This window comes from Chrysoperla carnea, chromosome 3 (genome assembly GCF_905475395.1).
Source record: "Chrysoperla carnea chromosome 3, inChrCarn1.1, whole genome shotgun sequence".
NCBI classification, from domain to species: Eukaryota; Metazoa; Arthropoda; class Insecta; order Neuroptera; family Chrysopidae; genus Chrysoperla; species Chrysoperla carnea.
Genome location: NC_058339.1, coordinates 17,527,302 through 17,553,657, shown reverse-complemented (window position 1 = coordinate 17,553,657; position 26,356 = coordinate 17,527,302). Strand labels below are relative to the sequence as shown.

The 26,356-nt window shown below is 29.1% G+C and overlaps 4 protein-coding genes across 4 annotated transcripts in view; 2 read left to right on the top strand and 2 right to left on the bottom strand.

The window, feature by feature from the left end:
- The first annotated feature begins 1,345 nt into the window (after positions 1–1,345).
- LOC123296977 (sin3 histone deacetylase corepressor complex component SDS3) lies at positions 1,346–9,071 on the top strand. Its single transcript, XM_044878716.1, has 6 exons — positions 1,346–1,648; positions 2,103–2,166; positions 2,653–2,968; positions 7,507–7,687; positions 8,611–8,804; positions 8,940–9,071. Exons 1-6 carry the CDS (start codon positions 1,522–1,524, stop codon positions 9,033–9,035), a joined length of 978 nt encoding a protein of 325 aa, XP_044734651.1. The 5' UTR covers positions 1,346–1,521; the 3' UTR covers positions 9,036–9,071.
- A 61-nt stretch (positions 9,072–9,132) lies between these two features.
- On the bottom strand, positions 9,133–10,571 carry LOC123295895 (E3 ubiquitin-protein ligase MARCHF2-like). The gene is made up of 2 exons (XM_044877355.1): positions 10,080–10,571; positions 9,133–9,660 (listed from the first exon to the last, which is right to left on the bottom strand). The coding sequence occupies exons 1-2, from the start codon at positions 10,569–10,571 to the stop codon at positions 9,193–9,195; spliced, it is 960 nt and encodes a 319-aa protein (XP_044733290.1). The 3' UTR covers positions 9,133–9,192.
- A 983-nt stretch (positions 10,572–11,554) lies between these two features.
- The window catches only part of LOC123296981 (ribonuclease P protein subunit p25-like protein), a 48,009-nt gene continuing 33,207 nt past the window's right edge, over positions 11,555–26,356 (top strand). Inside the window, exon 1 of the mRNA XM_044878720.1 lies at positions 11,555–11,669. The gene's annotated coding sequence lies outside the window, so the exon portion shown is untranslated. The remainder of the gene's footprint in view (positions 11,670–26,356) is intronic.
- Positions 13,086–19,684, bottom strand: LOC123296972 (aromatic-L-amino-acid decarboxylase-like). Its single transcript, XM_044878710.1, has 4 exons — positions 19,577–19,684; positions 16,299–16,630; positions 14,935–16,003; positions 13,086–13,417 (listed from the first exon to the last, which is right to left on the bottom strand). The coding sequence occupies exons 2-4, from the start codon at positions 16,611–16,613 to the stop codon at positions 13,101–13,103; spliced, it is 1,701 nt and encodes a 566-aa protein (XP_044734645.1). The 5' UTR covers positions 16,614–16,630; positions 19,577–19,684; the 3' UTR covers positions 13,086–13,100.

Genomic DNA, 26,356 nt, shown 5'->3' with positions numbered 1-26,356 from the left:
GATTGTTATCAAATTTTTACCGCTTACTTTAGTATCTCTATATATTATAAATGCGAAAGTAAGCATGTTTGTTTGTTTGTTTGTTACGCTTTCACGCTAAAACTAGCGAATGGTTTTTAATGAAACTGTACAGGAAATATAGCTTATACTTCAGAATAACACATGAGATATAATTTATAAAGATATATTAATAAAAAAAATAAAAAAATAATAAATTAATTTAATTTGATATTTGACGTTACCATAAATTACAGATTTCTGTAAAAATAATCAATATGAAATATTTCACGGCCATCTTCTCTGACATACTCAATGAATAATTACTATTAAAAAAATAGAAAACCATACATGAATTTTACCTGATAAAAAATCCCATTATTGCGAGTGTTATAGAAAGGCGATAAGCGAAACCAATCTTTACAGCAATCTTTAGCGGGTGGGTATCACTCTAGTATACTTATAAATGTGTGCTAATGAGATATTATGATTAATTTCTAGACCAATAACCAAATCTACATGGCCAAAAATTAAGGTGCTTGTCTCCATGCAATATTGTAAAAATGTTGTGTACTATATACATTGACTTTTTAGTTTTATACTATCTAACAGCAACAGTACACAAGCTTAATATTCATAAACATAGTCAAATAAAGTATTCTTTTTAACTCTAATGTACAAACGCGAGGTATTCTCGTAGTCAAACTTCTGTATTATCGTATTAAAGTCTGTATATAATTGTTTCTGTTCAACAGTAAAATTTGAGTTAGTAACTTTGAGTAATTATATCTCAAGAATGAAACACAACCTTTCCCATGCTCTCCATGTTAACTATCCGAACTTTAATTAAATTTATGTCGAGTTAGAGATGTCAATCAACTTCAAATTGTTATGGTAAATGTATTATTATATTCTTAATAATTACACAAAAATTTATAATTATCTGTCGATATGCCCATAGCGGGACAACAGCCTTAATGTTCTGATACGCTATTTTGATAAATTTAAGATTTAGGCTCTATTAAACTTTTTTTTCTGTGGAGTGTGGGTTTATGGAAAATTGGCAACAATGTAATCCATACAAGATGTATACAGCTAGTGGCAACAGTGGTGGAAACATATGTAACTACACATGACAGAATCTGTAATATTTACAAAGCATATAAAATAAGCTAAAAAAACAATACCAAACAATACGTTTAAGTTTTTTAATCCATTTGCCGTGTACTTACTAAAATAATTACATTTTTCATTAGTTTGACTTTTAGGTATCTCAGCGGTTGATATACAGAAAATTTATATAACTTTGCCCCAATAATATAGAATTATTTACAAAATAGTTTTGTTTAAAAATGAAATATACTATCATGGATTAGTGTAAAACTCAAATTTTTCAAGTGAATTATGTTGTTGAGTGATAGTTTTTGTTTTAAATATTTTAAGTGTTTAAATAAAACAATAAATAAATAAGTTAAAATTACATAAATAAAAGACCCAGATAAGTTGAATACCCGTAAAATAAAGATGTCGTATCAGGGATCTCCATATTCGTCTGCGTACCATCATGATGAATTTGACTTTGAAGATGATAAATACCATGATTATGAAAACGATCGTGAAAATGATGAACCCCACGATGAAAGCGATGAAGGTAAAAAATTAGAATTGTCATGTTTCACGATTTATTCAAGCAACCACGTATTGTCTTTCCTTCAATGATGTTTATATGGATATAAGTGCTCTCCAGATTTCAGATTAAAGCTCCCGAATATCGTAATAAAATATTTTTTGCACTAAAATTTATTTATTTTCTCTGCCATGAGCTCTACAAAATTACGGGTTACCAAATCATGAAATGCGGCTTTAATCGTTCAGCGTACTTGTGTTTCTGAAAGTATGTATAGTAACTGGTAACAGTGCTTAATCTTTCTTAAGTTTTTAGATTTGATTTTATCTAATAAAATTGTTTTGCTGAACTTTTTCAAACTTGTAGATGGGTTTCTTCCTAATTTTCTCAAACTTGACAACCCTATAAGAAACATTTTCTTAAAATATGAGATTGCTTGATTTGATTTTTTTGTTTAACATAGATTGAAAATTTTTAGATACAGAAGAAGCTAGTGAAACAGACATGGGGCATCATGAAGAACCTCTCGAAATCAAAGAACAGTGAGTAGTTGCTTCTTCTCTTATTTTGCTATGATTTCTTTAGTTTATTTTTATTTTTTTAAATAAACTTCATGATATAATGCCAATTCCATAATTAAATAAAAGAATTTCTTAAAGTTCAATATTATAAAAATAATTTTACTATTTAAGCTTTGTTAAAAGAATATGAAGTAAATGTTGAACTTTTCGGTTTATAATAAAATAATTGAAATTTTGATAGAAAGAAAATTGCAAAAAAAATTAACGCCCTTTACACCCCAACGACTAAGGGTAATGTAAGGATGGCATTTTACGTCGCTTTACGTTTTCGGTGTACCAACAGGGGATAGGTCTAAGCAACTCCCCTTAGACGTAGACTTGCCATGTATTTTGTTTCAAAATAAGTTGACCAAAAATGATGATTTTGGTATGGCTCTCCTCTAAGCCAAGTTATTACCTCTTTTATGCATTTTGTGCAAAATTTATAATTAATTTATATTTATCCAGGATGTATCAAGATAAATTAGCAAGTTTAAAAAAACAATTACAACAATTGAAAGATGAAACGCATCCTGAATATAATCGACGTGTTCGTCGCCTGGAAAGCCAGTGCGAAGAACGCAGACGATTGAATGCTATTTACAGAGAGTATATGATGGAATGCGCTGAAAGAGAATATACTAAAGAAACAATATCAGCAGCTAAGGAGTTAGAGGAAAAGAAAAATGATTTGCGAGAAAATATTCTTGCTGATTTGGAAGAGAAACGTCGAATGATTGAATCTGAACGTCATTCAATGGAATTAACTGGTGATTCAACGGAGGTAATTTATAATTTAACATAAAATAAGAGCTAGTGGTCATGTTAGAGTACAAAATTTGATATTGTCTTTCCAAAACCTAAGAATCAATAGTTGATTTGTAAAATGCTTTTACGCTGAGGGAATAAAGTCTGAATGAATTTACGCCAAGTAAAGTATAAAAATTATTTATTAATTTTACATTAGAATATCAAAATTTTCTCATTTATTTTGAATCGTAAAATATTATTTGTGAAATAATGCCAGAACAATTTTCAAACGAAATATAATTGTCAATTGAATTTATATTTAACGGCTTTAACGATTCCACCTTTTCCATCAGCTCCCCATTACACCATGGTGTCACTATTGGCCTGGGCCTGTGGAAACTAGTACTTTGTATTGGATTTCGTAGATTCACCTGTAACTAAAATATAAAACACATTTATGAAAAATTTTCTATAACATACATTTAAAAATTACAATGTTAAATAATTCTGTTGATGTAGAAATTTTTTTTTTCTTTTTTAGAAATTTGTACACAAAGTTCACTAGTTGAAGCTACCTACAAATTTTCAACTCTCTATCTTTTATAGTTTTGGAGAAAATGGGAACAGTAATTTTGCCTTAATTTTCGCTCTCACGGGAATCCAATGATGTTTATGAAAAAAAATTTCAAACAAAAGTTATTTATTTTTTTAAAGAAATATTTTTTACATTTAAATTTTTGTTCTTTCTTATGTTGCTCATATACGAACTTAAAATTCACTTTTTACGTCTTGAGCATGTTATACAAATTTCAGCTCGATATATCTTCGTTTTTGAGTTATTGTGTAAGACGGGTGGATAAACGAAATTGGATTAAGTAGATGATTTTATGAACACCTTTCTCAAAATTTTATTAGTATCATTATTTCTAAGCGTTACATACTTGAGATTATAATATAAATGTAAGGGTTTAAAAATTACTGCACGTATAAACTAAAAACAATACATAAAATATCATTAGAATGAATAAATAATTATGGCTACATTTGACTGAAATAGAATTTCGGTATGGATAAAATTGAATTGTGAAAAATACTGTATCATGCATGCTCTCGTGAAAACTTTATTAAATAAAGTGATCTTCGATCCTTTTTCTAAAATAATCATGAAACATTGAACACGAAATATAACTATTAATTGAATTCATATTTAACGGCTTTAACGATTTCACCTTTCTAATCAGCTGCGAATCAGACTGTTGTGTCACTATTGGCGGGGCCCTGTGGAAACTAGTACTTTGTATTGGATTTCGTGGATTCGGCTCGAACTAAAATATAAAACACATTTATGAAAAATTTTCTAAAACATACATTTAAAAATTACAATGTAAAATAATTCTGTTGATGTAGAAATTTTGTTTTTTCTTTTTTAGAAATTTGTACACAAAGCTCATTCGTTGAAGCTACCCACAAATTTTCAACTCTCTATCTTTTATATTTTTGGAGAAAATGGGAACTGTAGTTTTGCCTTAATTTTTGCCCTCACGGGATTCCAATGATGTTTATGAACAATTGTTTCAAACAAGAGTTGTTTTTTTTTATGAGGAATATTTTTTACATTTAAATTTTTGTTCTTTCTTATTTTGCCAATTTACGAACTCAAAATTTACTTTTTAGTCTTGAGAATGTTATACAATTTTCAGCTCGATATCTCTTCGTTTTTGAGTTATCGTGTAAGACGGGTGGAAAAAACGAAATTGGATTAATTAGATGATTTTATGAACACCTTTCTCAAAATTTTATTCGTATCATCATTATTTCTAAGCGTTACATACTTGGGATTGTAATATAAATGTAAGGGTTTAAAAATTATTGCACGTATAAACTAATTTTGATAATATTTTACCACCATAATTTTATCCATATAAACAGATTACAACTGAGACATAAATTTAACCCCATAATATTGAAAAAAAATTACTTTTGTATGTGATTTTAAAAATACTTACATCAGAAAGTCTCCCAATTTTAGTATTTATCGTGTAAATATTATTTGGGTAAATCATAATGGGTTTATCAACTATGAAAAGTAAATCCAGACTTGCCGTAGATAATAAATTAAATTGATTATTTTCGAAGAGCGTGTTATTTTTTTCTTTGAAAGTTATCGTAACATTCGAATTATCCTTTACAATATATGTGTAAAGAGCAAAACCAACGATTACCACTGGTCGAGTAAACTTAAATTGATCCTCTAAATTTGCTTGTTTTTCAATATTTTCCATTCTATAATAAAATTTTAAATGTTTTTCAGTAGGATTGGCAAGATGTGTGCAGCATCTAGGTATTTCAGTAGAGTTTGTTTTTGATGCTATATTTATACAACATTTTTTAATTTCAAAGTCAGTCAATATACCACTTTGAACTGGCCCATTTACAAATTTTTCAAATGTCATGTTCGGAAATTTTATTAAATTGAGTGCTAATCCCAACACCGAACGTAGATTGTTTGGAGTTGCAGGTAGTTCTTTTCTATCACATTCAGCTTTCGACCATAATAAAATTGCATTAAATAATTTGGATTCAAAGATTTGCAATGTATCACGTTCTAGAACAGCAACTAATGTATCCAAATCTATATCAGTAAAACCAGAATCTAATGCTACCCTTGTATTTTTGTCAATCACATCCAAACACATTGTAACTAATTCCGATTCTTCGTAAAAACGAGCTTGGCTTAATAAAAAAAAAGCATTCTGGGCAGTTAAATTGTTTTTCAAAAAATTAACACAATGCCTTTCTAATTCTGCCACGTTATATTTTTTTGCTGTATATAAAGTACTCATGACAGTTTCTGAATGAATTATTACTTCATTTGAATACAAAAATTTAAGTAATGCCAGAAATACAGCCGGTTCAACGTCAGGTATTTTAATTTCATTTGATTCTGTTGTTAAACTACCAAAAAACATAGTTTTAAATACATCACTCCCAACGGATAAAACCAACTTGTGAGCTGGAATTCTTTGCTGTTCTTCACCTTTTTTTAAAATAAAAAATATGTCTGCTAATTCTTCGTTGTTACACAGATAACCAAAACGTTCTTTGTGATTTTTATTTTTTGAAGCCATCACAAACAAAACTTTTTTAACAAAATAATAATTGTAATATTAACGCAAATTAAACTAAACTTGAAATAATATTAAATATTTTTCAATGATCATTTTAAATAGTTTGAACGGATGTATTGATAAGAAAGTGGTTGATAATGACTTCAATTTTATAAAATTATAAATATTTCCTTTTTTATTTAAAATTTAGTAACAACACAAATTCCGTGCATGCGTAGAGTATTTTCACAGCGTATTAATTATGTGCAAGTTGCCATCCACTACTGATAAAGTTGATCAAATAAAAAAAATTCATTATAAATTTTATCACAAAGGCTATTCGTTTTTTAAAATTATTGGCTGATAGAAAATAAATAAGATTATTTTAGACAAAATTTTGATTACATTATTAGCACAAATAATAGTTAAAGAATGTGAATTAACTCTAAAATTCAAAGATTTTGGGGACTCGTTAAACATTAGACTCTTCGATTTTCTAGCTAAGAAAATTCTATTCCAGCATTTGTAATAAGAACTCATAACGTCGACAAACAACCTGCTGTTCACAGCAATACACTCAAGGAGCGAATTGTGAAACAAAATTGTATTTTAAAAAATTCTATTGGACCAAGAGTTTTAATGACCAAAAAGATAATAGAAAATAAAAAGGCGGTAATGCTGATGAGTTCGATTTATCGCTTTTTTATGAGATGTAGTTTATCCTTCTCGTCAGAAAAGTCGCAAATACAGAAAGTGTTATTGACAGCCCTCTCAGATGACTGGAAGGGGCACAAAACTGATGACAAAAATTTTACCGATCCTTGTTCAAATCTAACTGTCGCCTTTTTAGTCTAAAGTCTTTAGGTCCAATTAGGATCGACCTTCACCCATCTGTTTACCGGATGAAAGTTATTTTTTATGAAATATAAAATGTTAACAAATATCCCTGCAATGGGTTGCCTATAAAAATGTGGTCCAGACTACTTTTAGTGAAAATATCAAGAGTAAAATTTTTAGAAATTTTTCACTGACTTGCATATCTTACGAATTTTGGTCTACTCGAAAGTAAAAGCCATAAAGAATATGCAGCAGCTATGTTGTTTGCCTTTTTTCGTTCACTATTATCGCATTTATACAAGTTGAAAATAGTAATTACGTGCATCTGTTAATTCATTGACTCGCATATCTAAATAAAGATAATTTTGTTACAATTACGGTGGCATATGATTGGCCACAAAATATTGGTCAAAAATAATGTTTACAAGCTTTCCAAGTTTTGATATTTATATTAAAAATGGTCTGGACCATATTTTTTAAGGCAACCCGTTACAGGAATATTTGTTAATATTTTACATTTCATAAAAAATAACTTTCATTCGGTAAACAGATGGGTGAAGGTCGACCCTAATTCGGATCTTGTACTATTTTCTTTTTTTCTTAATCAGATATATTTACATTTTAACAGGTAAAACCTGTAATGACAAGAAAATTACGACGGCGGCCAAATGATCCAGTTCCTGTACAAGAGAAGCGACGTAAACCAACAACATCTCAAGTTGTTTTTCTTTTAGATGAAAAAGAAGTTGAAAATGATATTAAAGCTATTTCAAGAGGAAAAGTAGTTACACCAACTATACGGAAACCTGGTAAAATGAAATGACTTTTATACAAAATATTACGCTTATCATCAGTTATTAGTTACAAACTTCACTGTTTTATAGAATAAAACTATTTATAATATTTCTTAATATTTATTTTCTTCCTATTATTTTTTTAAGTGATATTAGAATTTTTCTTTAATTAAATTTTGGAGGTATTATAATATTATAATTTTTATTTCAAAACATTTTTTACACGTATGAGTTACGTGCAATTAATAACATATACAAAATTTAGATTTTTATCTATACATTGTCTTAATGTTCGAACAACCTTAAGTATCAAGAAATTTTTTAAATTTATAATTTTAGTTTATATTCAACATTTTCCTCTGTTCCTATATATCATAGTTATAAGTACGCTAACTACAAAAATAAATCCTTTTTCTTGAAGGCTTCCCCAATTTGGTATTTCATTCCCTCTCTTGTTTCATGGTAGAACTGTTATCCTTCCTATTTATAAATTTTATAAACATCCGCTTTGGAAATAATTATATTGTTTCTGGAACGCTAATATTTTGAAAATCTTCTGCAAATATATTTGTGAAATGTTGCTTTATGACAGGCAAAGAAAATTTAAATTGTTTTAATTACATTATAATATTTTTATAAATGAAATAACCTCTCTAAAATAATTGAATTTTGTAATTGAATTTGAGCTATTAATAGAATTTTTTTTACTTAAATATGGAAGAATATAAAATCTGAATTTTTTTCGACATAAAAGAACTAACAATACCTCCAAAAATATTTTTTTATTTCCTTTTTTTCATATATTTTTTTTAAACTTCAAAAGAAATATAAATAGTCTGTGATTTCTTCCGTTCTTCTTTAGCAACAGTGAGTACAGCTAAAACTAAATTAGCCGTTGTAATTAAATTAAATATAAATCTTATATTATTTGTCAATAGTCACAGTTATTCCACCTCCAACGCCATCACCAGTTCCAACACCACCTATCGAACAACCTTTGGTAGAAACAAGAATTGAAGATGGTAAACTTTTGTATGAACGTCGATGGTTTCATCGAGGCCAATCAGTTTATGTTGAGGGTAAAGATATGCCACGTTTCGCAGGCAATATTTCAGCAATAGCAACAGAAGCTGTAAGTATATGTTTATAATTTTAAAATCCTATAATGTACGTATCTAAAAAGTAATCACAGCTGGAAAATTTTTTTTTTAAGAAAGAAAATTTATACATACTAAATATAATCTACTGTTTTGTATTTTTGTTACAGATTTGTGTCAAGAAAGTTTCTGACGGTAGTAAAGTACGCATATATTTAACACAATTAACTCGTGGAAAAATATTAATTAAAAGAAGAGCACCTTAATTTTTTAATATATTATATAAATGTTTTTAATAAGTGTCATTGTTTTTAAAATTTGAATTAAATACAAAAAATTTATCAAATTTAAAATACTGTTTTTGCTTGCCCAAAATTTGTTCCATTATGATTACTATTAAATAGAATTACTATAAATTTTAGTTCAAGGAACACGATTTACATCTGCTATAATAACTTTAACTATACTATCTCGTTGCCACCAAGCATACCACATTTGTCCGTGGTATCTGACTACCATATAAACCCATAGATAGTAACCTATTACAACAATTCCAATCATGAGTAACAAAGATATAGATGTCCATCTTGCTGCTGGTATTTTAGAAAATCTTTCATTTGAATAATAATCGGCTGTTAATATACACAAACCAGATCCGATAAACGCAAAAGGTGTTAACATACAGCAAACAACTATGTCCGTTCTTACGTTACGTCCTGGAAAATCATAGTCTTCATCACTGTATCGTAACCATTTACATATTGCTTCACAAACTTTGTACTTGGTAGCTCTTTGTGTATTATACCGATAATGACATAGTTCGCAAGCACTACTATTTGATTCAGCTAGCCAACGCTCTAAGCATGTTTTATGTACAAACGCCATTGTACCCTATAATCAATATTTCGACAAAATTTTAAAGACTTCTTTATTTTTTTTCTTATCGGTAATCGGTAAGTTTTTTGCGCCCTTATGTTCAAAGATTCAAAAAAAGGTTTTTTTTTTGCAAATAAATTAAAAGTGGTTGTCTTTTGAAATAATCTCGTAAAGAAATAACGATTTCAAATATTTTTACAGAGATGTAATAATTTGTGAGATAAAGCTCTTAGAAAATACAACTGTGATTTCCTGTATGAAGCAAAGTTGACTTCTAAACGGAGGTCAAAGAAAAAAATCAGTGTCACAATTAGATGTACCACTTTGAACGCAATAACTTTTTTTAAGAATACTCTTTTTCTATAGAACAATTTGCGAATTTTTGTTTGGCAGTATCTATCGTCTATTCAAATAAAATTTTCAAAATTTGTCACCTTACATGTACACGGTACAACTAGTGGTTCACCTGAACCATCATCATAACAAATACGACACAAAATATCATCCTCAAAATATATATCATAATTACTCTCTTTGAATTCGTGATCTTCAGTTTTATTTTTTTTAATTATGGATTCTTTACTATTCTCGTTATAAGTGTCATTATCCTTATTATCTTCACTGTCAGTATTTTTCTCATCATTATTTTTGAATTTTACATTATCTTTACTATTTCCATTAGCATTACTTTCATTTTTTACAATATCCTCATTATCTTTGATGCCTTCATTGTTCGTGTTATTCAAATTATTTGCATTATTCTCAATATCTTCGTTTCCATTTTCTGTATTATTTTTGCTTTCTTTAACATTCGCATTGTCTTTACTGCCTTCATTATCTGCATTAGTCCCGAAGTCTTCAATATTCTCAATGCTGTTTTCATCATCTTTTTTGCCCTCCTTTGGACTAACGTTATTATTCGACATTTCGAACTTGAAATTTCAATATAAAATCATGTCATTATTGAAAAATTAATTAATGTATAGTTAATTTCCATAACAATGTAAACTTTCATATGTAGTTATGAAATTACACACACAAAAAAAATGCGTGTAACTATACCAGTAGAAGGTATAGAGCAAGAGAGACATGGAAGTTTTACCCGCGAAAAAGTGCGTGCATTTTCTGTTTCAGAATTTAAAGATGCAAAGTTACCCAAACAAATGTCTAAATATTAGCCAGACAACCGGGTACTAAGGTCTAAATGGAGTGCCAAATATGAAAACAAAAATTTTTTTATTCTATGGCCAGGTACGTTTTTGATTTTTTATCAGAATGCTAAAAATTCTTTGCCAAAACATCAACCAGTCATCTGGTCGGAGGCAGTAAATCTAAGTGGAGAGCCGAACATGCAAAATAATTTTTTTTTTTGCAACGGCGAGATACGTAATTGATGTTTTATCAGAATGTTAAAGGTAATGTTAAAACTAGTTTGCCAAATTTTCTCCAACGGGTGCAGCACCCTTTATTTGCTCCACTATTGCATTTTGAAGCTACAAATAAACTTTCGTTTTATGTGGTAATATACTATGATAGACTATGATGGTAGGTAAGATATTTGTGAAGTGTTTAATTTTTTGCGAGCTTCTGGGTTCGGTTTATCATGTAATACAGATAGAATATACTAATGTTAAGTCTTAAGTAATCTAGTTAGGCTAATAGTTAAAAAAAAGCAATTTTGAAAATGCCATATTTTACATAATTCGTTAATTAGATTTTAAATTTTCGAAGTTACGTATTCTGATACTATTGATAGGTATATACTGACAAAAGGCCTAGCTTGAATTTTAACAATGATTTAAAATAAAAATTTTTAAATTGCTAAACATTTTTAAATGAAGTATAGTACTGCTATCTGGTGTTATCTTTTGGTCTTGTGTTTGACATGTATTAGCTGTCAAAAACCATGTGCGTTTATGATTTTGTAAATATTTTCAAACACAAATAGTGTATTCTGATAATAAAGTTTTTTCTTTGTGCTGTCAAATTATTTATATTATCTTTAATCTATCAATTTATACCTGGTAAGTTGACCTTTGACTTTTACAAATACTTATGAGTTTTATTCTTTTTTAATCTTACTTTTTTTGTGTAAACCTAGATTTGTTTGAGGTTATTCTACTCGTTATGTAAATAGAAAATTATAAAAAATTCACGTAATGACTTTCCAAAGAATGAAATTACGGAGTAAGATATGTATTTTGTATGTACACAAGCGTGTACACACCATGCGTTCAGCGCGAATGTTTTTTAGGTCTATTTCCACCTTGCATTAACTCTGTAATGGGCAACTACAACTTACCCATGCCAACTTTACTGTGATAAATGATGAAAATTATGATTTTTATCATTGAAAAAACGTATTTTACGTTTAGTATTTAGGAATGTATGACAATTACAACAATTTTGGAAGAATGGTGCTGCTACATTCACTCAATAATGTTATCAAACGTGATATCTTATTATTTTATCGCTGTTGCCGGAACAGGGTGATAACGTATCTTTTTGGAAACCACACATCGGATTTGTAGTACATATTTATACTTTTTTCATTGGGTAAACAATAATTTTTCAAAAGCCAGGTTGAAATGGCTATTCGTTGTGTGCGTAGTCATGGTAGGGATAATAAAATCGATGCCAGCGCTTTAAGTGAAAAATTTTGGAGATAAAGGGGGCTGTTATGACTAATTTGCAATTCTTTACATGTTAATGTTATAGAAACTGTCAAATTAAAATGATTGAAAAACACTAATTAATTAAACTTAATGCATTAAAAATTGTGAAAATAAGAAATCAAATTGTACAAATATTATTTTTCAAATGTAAATTATCATAATTATTTATTTAAATTTGTGAGACAATAATATTTAATTTTCAATGTGAGTTTTCAATGCAATCCATACAATTATATATGCATCCATACAATTCTATAATTAAAGTAGTGTATCGTTGTCATGGAAACGAAACTCACGCACGGAGCGAATATATCTGTCAATTTTTAACCTAAAATTGAAATTTGTCTTTTTTTCCTGTTTGTTTCAACTGTTTTGGCATGATATCATTTATTTTTTATTTTTTCCGATGGAAAATTTGATTTAGTACAAAAAGCTTTATATAAAAGTTATCGAAATTTTTCTTAGTTTACGAGATATTTGGAAAAAACCAAAAGGAGTGCTTTTTCGCCCTATCTTCACTTCCCACCCTCTAATTTAATAGCACTCACTGATTTTTTCTTCTTAATTCCTGCAATAAAAACCCGTGAACATCGTGGTTTCTTTCTATATATATGACATAATCAATAGCCTAGACTTTTCGTATTCCTAAGTGAAAATCTAATTCTACGGGGACTATTTTGCGTGTCGTTTAACTACTTTGAAGTTTCAATCTAGAGTGTATTAAGAAAAAATGAAAAGGTATTTGATTTTAATAACAAAACTGCATTCTTTTATAGTTTCTTATTTATTATTTGGAAAAACATCATCACTATCTAATGTCATATCTTCCATGTCTAGAATATTATCTTCATCATCTTCGGATGGCATAATTAACGGTGATGCTCCGTCGCTTAAACTATTATTTTGTTTCTGTTTTGTCTGATTATATTGTTCCTTGGATAAACTTCGTACAAATGATAATCGTCGTGATAGTTGGCGTGATATTTGCCGTAGTACAGGTTGTTTGGTTTCTGATGGTGGTCTGACCGCTTTTATTGTGTCTTGTTGCTGTGATAATATATTATTTGCATGTTCTTTTATTACATTCCAAGCATAATCTGAAATGATAAAAATACGTATCAGAAAAAGTAGTAAAATCGAATGTTCGTTTTTCTAGCATCGTTTATACAGAGTGCCCCATAAAGGTGTTCACAACGATTGTGCAGCTCAAAATAGGTCAATTATTAACCTAATTTTACCTAAGTAAAAACTTCGTTTGAAGGATGTACCTGAAGTTGTAGTTAAAAAAGTTAGTTGGAGTGTTTTATCGTCCAAAAAAAAAACCACATTAAATTCTGAATATCAATTCAATGTCAAACGTTGGATTTTTAGCAATCTCTTCCACCTCCGCCAATTTGTACGTCAAAGGTAGGGTAGTATTTTACGTATGGATTTTAAATTAACATAGTCTCAGTTGTAATGGCTCAGTTGGTTAAGGCGTAACCAATTCCGTTCGTGGTATGCCTAGGGTAGAGTGTTCGATTCCCGCCGTCACAACATAAATTAATTTAATTAATAGTTGTGATGGGATGGTGTAGTGCATGGTATATGCATGAAGGAGGTGCACTCAGCCTATGAAAATAATTTAGGAGCTGACCTAACCTAACCTAAATTGTTGTCTACTATAAACATATTTTGTTAAGACTTGATTTTTCTTTAAATTGATAGATATGATTGCCTTTAATTTAATAAGTTTTATCTTTGGCAATAATTTTTCATCAAAAATTAAGTCACGCTAAATTGTTTTAGTAATCGTTTATCAAAAATATCGTTATTTGTCTGAGTATTTAGAGCACACTGAAAAAAGACTAAAATATTCAACTATATAAAGATTGTTGTTAGTAATTTACGGAGAGTTTGAAATAAACTTATTGATCATTTTTATAATATATAACAATATTTTTATACTTATATAACAACCATCGGTAGCCCAATCGGTGCACCTGAACTAATATCGTAATTTTAGGAAAATCGGCAAGAAATAACATTGTAGTTTTTATCAATTTTCCGAGAAAAGCAATAATAGGGTGTTATCGTTAGTCAAAAATAAATCATGAAATTTGGAAAAAGTTAAAATTTATGTAAAAATATACTTAAATATTTTGATTTCGAGTCGTAAAAGTACATTTTTCTTTTGAAATATTAAAATTAAAAATCGTAATTTTTAAACTGTATATCACGTGACCTAAAACGTGGGTAAGCCCTGCTGTGATACCATAGCGGTATGAGTCATAGACCATCAGTTAGTTCAGTGTAGACAGCTGGGTATAATATATACATAGATAATAAGTATTTATATTTATTATAATCAGATGTCTATGAATATATCTCTCAAACTCATTTGTGTTATTTTGTATAGTGATACCCATATTACGTCATCAAATTGGATGCCCGCGTTTTTGACAGTTTAAAAAAGGTTTAAAATTTAATTTAAGTTTTTGGCAAGAAAGCGTGTGTATTTTTCCGAAATAAATTTTTGGTGGCTTTTTATTAGCAAAATCAACATTTTGAAGTACTTTTTCAAAAATAGTGGAATACCCTATTGTGAATTCCGAATAATAAAAAATTAACTTACCAATGTGATCTTTTGTTGCATGTTCATAAACCACACAAAATCGAATACATAATTTTCCTTTAATTTGACTTGGTATCATATGAATTTTACCTTCGTAATTTATTCTTGCTAGTAAATCTTTATTTGTATTATCACTAAGTTTTAATCGAAAACACACTAAACCTAAATGAACCTCATTCATTATTTCAAAATTATTGTCTGTTAAAACTAAAGATTCAAAATATTTTGCTAGTTGTATATGGTTTCTTATGTATTCTCGCAAACCTTTGAGGCCATAACATCGCATAACAAACCATAATTTTAATGAACGCATTCGACGGCTTAAAGGTATACCCCAATGTCGATAATCCACAGCTTCTACGCTCTCGTCATTTTCTGGATAATATGCAGCATACACGGACATGGCATTTGTTAATCGAATTCTATCTCGAACCCATAAACATGAACAATCAAAAGCTGTTAAAAACCATTTGTTACTGTTAGTGTTGATCGAATCAGCTAAATGTATTCCTTTTAAAAAATGTTTCAATTCAGGACATATAAATGCACTTCCAGCATATGCAGCATCTACATGAAACCATATACTTTTAAATTTTTTACACACTGTACCAATTTCTTCAAGGTTATCGAATGCACAAGCAGCAGTTGTACCCAAAGTTGCTGCCACGAAGAATGGGAAATATCCTTTTTCTATATCTTCTCGAATTGCTTTTTCTAAGGTTTCGCCGCGTAGTGAAAGGTGCTCATCTGTATCTAATATACGCAATTTTATTGTTGATATCATACATGCTTTTGCAACACATGAATGGGCTTCTTTGGAGCAATATGCTACTAGTTTGGATAAAAATATACTTCCATCAAATTTTTGTAGTGAACCTTTCAAGTAATTTATACTTTGCGCTCTTGCTGCTAATAGACATGTAAATATTGATTCACTTGCTGAACCTGCAATAACCCCTCCTGATTTATGATTTGTTGCTTTTGCCAGAAAAGTGCTAGGTAAACCCATTGCTGAACCAAGCCAGTCAAGTACGACAACCTCTAATTCTGTACAAACTGGATTTGAAGCCTGTTGTAAAATTTAAATTTTTAATTAGAAATTGTTTAAAAAAATTGACTAATTTGAGTAGGACTCGATACTTGTGCTCGAGAAGACGTTTGATCTTCTCATCTAGGGCTAATTAAGATCCATAGTTTCATTAAGATAGTCGAAAGGCATTTTTCGTTTGTGCCGCGCGGAAAAAAACCTTGCCTGCATTTCTTTAATTAACGATTGATTTAATTAAAGAAGTTAAAAAGTTTGATTTTGAAACTCTTTTTTTAATGAAACTATTCTCTTGAAATCTTCCAAAATTAGAACTTACCCATGAGAATCCAATGCTTCCAATTACATCTGATAACATGTCACCCAAAATTGATGGAAAAGAATTTCCAGCTGGAAAATATGCATGAAAATGTGGATGATTCCAATGTGTAACACCAGGCATAATTTTTGTTTCGATGTCCTTAAATATTTCAGACCATTTTTCTGGATCTTCCGGTGCTTCGTCTGGCAGGATTGGTCTTAAATAACCAGGTTCTACATTTGGAATAACTCTACGCTTTTCAATTGTTGATACATAATCACACATGTAATCAATCAAAGACTTCCCATTTTCACGAAATTCTTCGACATTCATTTTAAATAATACTGATTCTGCAAATAATACAAATTATATTGGAAACTTTTGATGAATGCGCATAACAACACGGTAACAGAAATCCAGTAAACTATTAAATACTTAAGGTAGTTCCTCCGCGACCGTCCAGTCAAAAAGTTTTGGACTAATACTATCATTCAGTGCATTAACTGTGCTATGACTATTATACATATACCATATATTATTTTCAAAAGACTGTAGTTCCTCACTACTGATTCTAGTATACATATAAACACACACACTATGACATATGCCTTTAACATTAGTCTTCATATCTTTTCCACAAAAATCATCGCTAAAACGAGTTATTTATTTAAGTTTTTTATCGAAACTATATGGTAAATAATTTTTATTTTTATTTATATATTTTCTAAATATAGTATTCTACATTATATTAGTTTTTCATAGAGATGGTGGACGTCATTCATTGGTAAATAAATATAATATTTGTAAATTTGTGTATTTTTATACACTTCTCCCATGTACACGTACAAATTGCGTCACTTTTAATTGCTAATATCTCATGTATGGCATGGTAAATCATCTTCTAATTTTAACAGCAAGTGTATTATGAATTAAATATTTTATATTCTGAGTTTTGAGAAATTCTTGGAATATCACTTTCGTGTAGGTACTACCTTAAGTGCAGTTAATACGCAGCCAGCGTTGTCAACCCCAAAATCTGTGTAGGTGGTGGTAGATATGATTTAAAAAGTTGGTTGTTTTCAGCAAATACATAATTAGTTTTTCTTTTTTTGTCCAATCGCATTATCATTTTTAACCCACGAACTAAAAAAAGGGGTGTTATAAGTTGAACCGCTATGTGTGTGTGTTTGTGTGTTTGTCTGTCTGTGGCATCGTAACGCCTAAACGGATGAACCGATTATAATTTTTTTGGTTTCAGTTGAAAGGTAATTTATTGGGCAGTGTTCTTAGCTATGTCATGTGCGGGGCTAGAATTTTGTACCCGAAAAAACGGCTCAAATGGCTCATCAAATTCCAAAATCTTTTTTCAAAGGACCCCTTAAAAAAATTGCAAAAAATCGATAAAATTTTGTTATTTCCAATTTCGATAAAACTCAGTATATAAGGTAATTTTGACCCAAAAAGTACAAAAATCGGGTGCATTTGATGACTGGTCGAATAGTTTCTGAGTTACAGACTAAAATCGATCCAAATATTGCGATATTTCAGAAACTCTTCATCCAATCACTAAATAAACCTGATTTTTATACTTTTTGGGTCAAAATTACCCCATCTACCGAGTTTCATCAAATTCCAATACAAAAATTTTTTTTGCATTTTTCTCGATTTTTTCAAAGGGGTACCCCTTAAAAAAATTGAAAAAATCGAAAAAATTTTGTTATCTCCAATTTCGATAAAACTCAGTATATAAGGTAATTTTGACCCAAAACAAAAGTACAAAAATCGGGTGCATTTGCTGGCTGGCCCAATAATTTTTGAGATACGGACGAAAATGGATTCAAATATTGCGATATCTCAGAAACTTTGCATCCAATCACTAAATTAACCTGATTTTTATACTTTTTGGGTCAAAATTACCCCATCTACCGAGTTTCATCAAATTCCAAAACAAAAATTTTTTTTGCATTTTGCTCGATTTTTTCAAAGGGGTACTCTTAAAAAAATTGCAAAAAATCGAAAAATTTTCGTCTGAAATCGTCTGAAGCATTTTCTTCGATTAAATTTATTTATCGAGCTTCAAGCTTATGTCAACTTAAAAAAAAGTGCAAATGAGTGCAAAGAGACAAATATTATTTTTGTCCGGAGTGCCTAACAGCAAGATCGGGCTCTGGCCAGGAGCCGAATTACCGGAAGTCTACTCTAATTTAATGCACGCCTATGATTTGTCAGAGGAAAAACTAACAAAGTTTTGAGGACAAAAAACCTATATATGTGAGCTTCTATGTCTATATCTGTATTTTTTGGTAAAACCAACAACTTTTCGTAGAAACAATTTTCCGTGGAACTTATGCAGTTTACAGAAACATATTTCTAAGAAAAGTTATTTCTTCTTTTATAAAGAAAAACGTATTGGTATAAAGCCTCTATCTCTAACCAATTACGTGCGTTATGTATGAAAATTCAAACCGCTCAAAAATTAGCATTCTGAATTAAGAAAACTATATTTATTTATAGTATTTTTTTTATTAAAATCGCCCGATCTATAAATAATCTTGAGTAGATCCATCAAAATTCTTGGTAGTGCTATATTGTTAAAATCGGATTTGCATTTTACATTACAATGTTATAAAACATTTTGAGTTGATTATTTTTGATTAATTATTATTTATTACTTTATTAACATTGAAACTAATTAAAAACAAGTGAAAACAAACAATTGACTGAGTTAATTGTTGAAATACCATGCATAGTCAGTGTTGATTTCTTTATCACATTACACATACAAACATGTGACACATAGGTACATAACTGATAATCAAGTATAGTACATATTATAAAATTTCCGCCTATTTGGCGCCCTCACGGGTAAACAGTGATGTTTACGAAAAAATGTTTCAAACAAAAGTTGTTTAATTTTTGATAAGGAACATTTTTTACATTTAAACTTTTGTTCTATCTCTAACGGTTTACAAGATGCAATTGACCTATGATGCTCATTTACGAACTTGACCTCACTTTTTACGTCTTGAGTAGGCTGTAAAAATTTCAGCTCGATATCTTTTTTCGTTTTTGAGTTATCGTGTCCATAGACGGACGGACGGACAACCGGAAATGGACTAATTAGGTGATTTTATGGGACTAAACTTAATATACTATGTATATTTCATATATACATGGTATAATATTAAAATAATTTTATAGAATTACACAGTAAAATAAATTATTTTAAAAAGTATACATACATATTTAAAATGTTATGTATTAAACTTGAAATTTTTATATCACTAAATAATTACCTTTAATTGGTTTAAAGTTTATAATAAAAATCGATCGTTAGTTGTGAAATGTCTTCTTCATTAAATAAATAAAAACATAGAAATGTAATTCGTTTTTTTAAATAATATTCGCACACAAATTCACATAACTCACGTAAATTAAATCTTCAGTAGGTACTTTTTATTGTTTCGTAGTTAAGTAATAATCTTGACTACGTACGTTAAACTTGATGAGAAAAAGGTGTGATGTTTAATGAATGATATTCATGATGAAACACTGATAATTTTTATGTTGTAATGTGAATTTATAAGTTTTTAGTATATTTTCCTTGTATTTTCTGCTAATAATGTTTGATGTTATTACACAATTCATGTGTATTAATCTTAATATATACAGTGTGTTTATCGAATAACACATCTCATTTTTGCATCAACTCACAGTTCATTTCATATTTTCTCTAGAATTGTCTGTATATTAAAAATATTTCTGTATTAAGCTCTTCTTACGGGTTAAAAGATAGATCCCATAGACTTATGCATCTGAAAATTTTAAGGTCGAAGATATATTATACAAAGTTTGAGCTCGCAATCTTTTTGATTATCGTGTTAATCTGTAGGCAAAATGCACTAATATGACAACTTTATAAATACCTATTTGAAACTTTGGATTCTACCTAGTAAACTTTCTACGAGTATTGCTTTATTATAAACTAGCTACTATTCACCTTCTTCGCTTGGCAATTCTAACTAAAAACAAATACTGGCCCATGATATCCTTCATTCTCTGCCCCATTTACGTACGTCTCTCTAAATTACTAAAGTTAATTTGAAAGTCTGATCATAAGATGTAAATTTAATTATATTTCATCACAATCTGTCCAGTGGTTTTTTTGTGATGTGTGAACAAACACACAAACCAGAAGACACACAAAAACAGTTTTATAGAAACAAATATTATCGCCATACAGCCATACATATCACTCGCAATACAGCCATTACCAATTCCAAAACATATACCTCCAAGTAATATCCTTGCAAACACTCCATATTACTTATTTGGATATATTTAGAAACAAATACCTTTATTTCTCGAATATTCCCATTTTACAGATTTGGTTCACTGATAATCGTCATACTACCTCGTACTAAGTCCGTATTTTTGTGTAATTAATTTACTGATCATAAAGTCAGTAAATTAAATAGGGTATTATCGTTAGTCAAAAATAAATTATGAAATTTGAAGAAAAGTTAAAATTTATGTAAAAATATACTTAAATATTCTGATTTCGTAACTGTAAATCACGTGACCTAAAACGCGGGCAAGCCCTGCTGTGATGTCATATCGGTATGAGCCATAGACCTTCAGTTAGTTCAGTGTAGATAGCTGGGTATAATATATCCATAGATAAAGTACTTATATTTATTATAATCAGATGTCTATGAATATATCTGTCAAACTTATTTGTGTAATATGTATTTCGTATAATGATACCGATATTACGTCATCAAATTGGATGCCTGCGTTTTTGACAGTTTAAAAAAGGTTAAAAATTTAATTTAAGTTTTTGACAAGAAAGCGTGTGTATTTTTCCGAAATAAATTTTTGATGGGTTTTTATTTGCAAAATCAACATTTTGAAGTACTTTTTCAAATATAGTAGAATACCCTATTCTGATTAGGTACATTTACGGTTTTTTTTCAAGAAGCTAATTATTTAATACACATAATGTATTCTATATTCAAATACTTTTATTATTTTAAAGTAATACACGCCTTCCCATCATTTAATTCTAACCAATGAAATTTAAAATCGTAAATAATGTTATTAACCAATTTTTTTTTGCTGTTTCCGCTTAACATACTGAGAAATATATTTTCAATATTAATTGTCTTTTATTAAAACAAATGTATCAAATGCACAACGAAGTGACGATTATATTATGTACTTAAAATCCGTATCCGATTTCAAATTGTTCACACGTTATGCAACTTTACAATTTTAATTTTTAGAAACAATCACAGACATGATTCCCGAAATTATGAATAAATAATTTTTATTCGAGTTATTGTGATTTTTTAATTCATGTTTTTTAGATGCCCATATATCGACATATAATTGATAAATAATTAGCGTTATTTTGCTAATCAGAATATGACGTATCAAGATGTTTTTTTTCTACGAAATTTTTAAGAAACATTCATCTCTATTATTATTTTTCATTTTAATTAGTCATATAAGGTTTGAAGTAGGTATGGGTTTTTTCGATTATTTTGAACTAGCAATAAACTGCTCGCTTCGCTGGATGATCTCATTTATCTCCCCCTTCCTTTCCCATGCATAACACTCGAAATATAAGTTGCTTTTTGTTATGAAAACAAATTATTGTAGTTTCTTTATAAATTGTAGCCTATGTGTTATTCTGATTTATGATATATATTATTTTAAAGTTTTAATAAAATCCATTAAGTAGTTTTGAAAATCGTCCAAGGAAGCCGGGGAGTAATTGCTAGATCTTAAAAGATTTAGATCTCCCTAAAATAAAATGTAATTTTAATCAAAAGCACTAAGGAGTATTAATACCAACTTCGATGCACTTCTAACTCTTTTTAACCCCGTTAAGCGATAAGTTTCAACAAAATACGAAATACATCGCCTTCCATCGATTCTGATAAAGAATGTTTATGAAAAATTTGAAGTGTCCCATACAAACCTTGCCCTCGTTTTTCAACCATTTGGGGGAAGAATTTTGGAAAATTCTTTCTTATAGTCAGTCATACAAAGAGTACCCCGTCCAAGTTTCTGGTCTCTCCGGTCAGCGGTTTATGCTGTGCGTTGATCCGTCAGTCAGTTAGCCATTCAGGACAAAGCATTTTACATGAATAGATTAGGTACAAGGTTTTTGTTTTGTAGAAAATCACTTCAGATAATTTAAAATTATGGTTCGGAAGATGCACGGAAAAATCCGTGCATGATGGCTACATTGTGATACTGGACATGGGAAAATTTGTCGACGTATTTTTTATTTTGAAACAATTTTGGTTCGAATAAGCCTGCTGGAACTTTTAATCCACCTAACCGGTCTAATTTTATATATAATTAGCACCTATTTTTAGCAATTTGCTAGTTGGAATGTTTATAATGATTCATGTAAATACTCAAAATGTTCCGAATTATTATCTATTTACATAATTAATTATAGCTATTTGTAAAAGGTGATAAACGCTTTAAACATTTATTTATCTAATTTTAATGTTCAATAAACATAATTTTATTTGAATATTATTTAAAACGTACACTAAGATGTGTAAGACACCTTTTGAAATTATATAGGAATGAATTGTTTGAAAAGTAGATAAATTATTTCTTTGATCAAGAAAATTTTCCATAAATTATATATTTGTTCCTCGAAATATAATTATATCAAATTCATCAAATATGTATTTTGAATAAAAAAAATCTATTAGTGATGTTCCGGATCAGTAAAACATCCGTGGATACAGCCCACCCGTGTTAAAATATTGTTTTCTAAATGCAAACTTGCATTGTGTCGAATATTTTTTATCGAGTTCATAGTGCAGAAACTAAGCAATTGAACTTTGATTTTAATTTTAATGCAAAACGCTGTTGCAAGTTAGTGGTAGACGGCGAGGGAGGCAAATTTCGGTCTGCTGCGGTCAATAAAGGCACGGCGCTCGTCAAATCTGATATGATATTCGCGTTAAGCTTACTCGTTAAGTCAAGGCTATTTATATATATCATAGCACTGCATCTTTCCAGTGGCTAATATTTGCTACAAGAGATTTTTACAATTATTTTTTTACATCATTTTGAAAAATGCTCTTTACTTCGCCTCATTTTGTATTTTATTGTTTTTTAATGTTTTAATTAATTTTCTTTTTAGCTGATTTCGTGCCCATCTTGAATTTTATGGTTTTTTAATTACCCAATTAATAATTTTATTTTTGACTGATTTCCTTTGAAAAAAAATTTCCAATAATTTATAATTCAATTACTTTAATTAATTGATAATAACTGTGATATATTCTCAAAGTTGATTTTGTTAGAATTTTAAAACATAATTGGGAAAATTCTATATCGACGTGTTATTTATAGAGCAGGTAGGAGTTAGACCTCACAAAAATCATCGAACTTTCTTTGTGTAACTTAAAATAAGACGAATATGATATGCTGAAAGCTGTGTATTGTGTCTTTTTGGCCCACGTTTATTGTAAAAGAAAAAAAAATCTCTAGAAACTAAAAAATATCTTAAAACATTTTCGAAGATTGTAGCAACTGTAATACTAGGCTTGGCTGGCCTAGTTTCACGGATTGTCTTCCTCGTTATCGTGACTATCGAAATAAGAATCAAGGCAACAATGAAATCATTTTGCTTATATTTTCTTATTCATGAATCAGAACTAACTCAGCAAGTTTCAACTTTGTCGTCATCGTCATAATCGCTGTGTACATGTTTTTTGATATGGTTTATCCTTTTCTTTTCTTGTAGGGATTGTTCCGTCTCACTTGATTCAATTTTCGCGGCCAGAGCTCTCCTTAGTTTACCTTTTGTCTTAAATTTTATCCTTATCAGGTCAGTTTCTGTATTAACGTTGAAGTTTTTTTAACCATTTTAAATTGATTAGCTGTGTAGCAGTCGCAGGTCCGATTAATTGGGTCCCTATGTTACTTGAAATAGACAAACGTAAAAAAGATTAAATGAGGGAAATATAACATTTACTAAAACACCGTCGTCCGTTATATGGATATTTTTACATTAGTTTATATATCATGTGTGTTTGTACCATCTAGGCATATACATATCTGTAGTATGACAGAATACATCCGTTTAGTAATGCATCTAAGCGAGAGGTATTATATACATGTATTGAACATTAGTTGGAAGACGCTTGGAGAGTGGGAGTTTTTTAGTTACAGATAACTAGTAAGTATGCAACAAAACTCCCACTCTCTGCATGCATACAACAGAAGGTCTGTCGTATTGTATCTGTAGTCTTACAACACATATATATAATACCTCTCGCTTAGATGCATTACTAAACGGATGTATTCTGTCATACTACAGATATGTATATGCCTAGATGGTACAAACACACATGGTATATTTTGCATGTTCGTAATATTCGGGAAATGAGCTAAGACCTGGACTAATATGAGGTTATAAAAAAAAAATAAACACATTAAAATTTGAATGTTTATTATTTTATTTTTAGGACATTAATTAAGCTCAAGATCATCATCAGTTTTGATTTATAATTTTATGAAAAAAAAAACTATTTAACGTAACAGATTGTGTAACTAAATTTAATGCCTGTATGCAAAAGTATGTGCACTTCACTAGTACCTGCTTTGATTCATCAACACAATCGATATTGGTACCCAAGAAACGATTTTTAAAAATTTTAGTATTAATGAATTTTTTATTTCGTTACAACCGCAGACAATTCAAACCGTTTTCAATGACGTGACAATAGCTTAAAAAATTTAATTTTAATTTTTTTTTTGGATTTTTTAATTCATACTTATTTCAATATTTTTTTGTTAGATTACGTCAAATAAATTTTAAAACCCATAATTTATTTATATCATAAATTATGGCAATATTTTTCTTATTGTCAAATAGTTTTTTGCTGATCAAATTTTAATTACAATTAAAAATCAAATAATGGGTGTTATTAAAAAATGTCTTCGAGTTATCCATGTTCCATTCATGCTTTATTAGTATAATAATATACGTGCCTTTATCATATTTATGACTTTTTACCATGACGAAAAACTTTTACCGTTTTTCCTTACTATAAATATACCAATTTTACGTTTCATTTATTAGTGAAATAACCATAAATATTACATAATTAAACAAAATATGAGACCGGACATATTCGATACATTATAATTCCAAAAGTTACTGCACTATTTTATTATAGTGGTAAAAAAACCGTATACGCTGCACGACTTTGAAGTGTTATCATATCGCCAATTCTTATTGCTAGATAAAAGCAATTAATAAGCTTACAGTTTGAATCACTTTTTTTACGGTAAAATGAGTTTGACTGAGGATTTATAATATTTTTTACGTTATGTTACTTCAAAATATTGGTTTCTCTACCCCATGAAGAAGTGTAAAAACTTAAATATAAAATTGAATATCCTGTGAATTTACTCCCTTAATATTCTTTTCCATTTTCCTTAGCGTTTTTCCTCTTATTAGAAATAATTTATGCTCTTTCTAATCTAAATAAATCGAAGCTACAGTTAGACTTTTTTTAAATGAACATAATATCTGAGCTTGTTACCTTCTTTGCATTACCAAGAAAAGAAAAAAAGATAAAAAAACACATTTTTGCGCGAACCTTTACCTTCGTACTCCTTCGCCACGAAGAAATTTGAAAAATCGAAAAAAAATTTCAAGGGATTAAATTCACTTTTACAAAGTTACATTTGATTTCAAAATTTATGGGTCATATTATGTAAACAATTTTAATAACAGTCAACTACACTGATAAAGTTTTAAGTGATTTATATTTGAAATTTATTGATTTAAGCATATCTTTAAAATTTACAGTAATTATTTATTTCTATTAATATTACAGTAATATATTGTATATAAAGGTTTCAAAATTGAAAATTTTCTGTAATTACTCAGCATTCGATATTTCGAAAACCAAGATAGAAAAATTTTCTTCTTATTTTTCGTTTACATTCATTGAAGTTATAATAAAATTCATCATCAAAATTAAAAATAAGATAAAAATAATTTCAACCCTTAATCTACCCTGCTC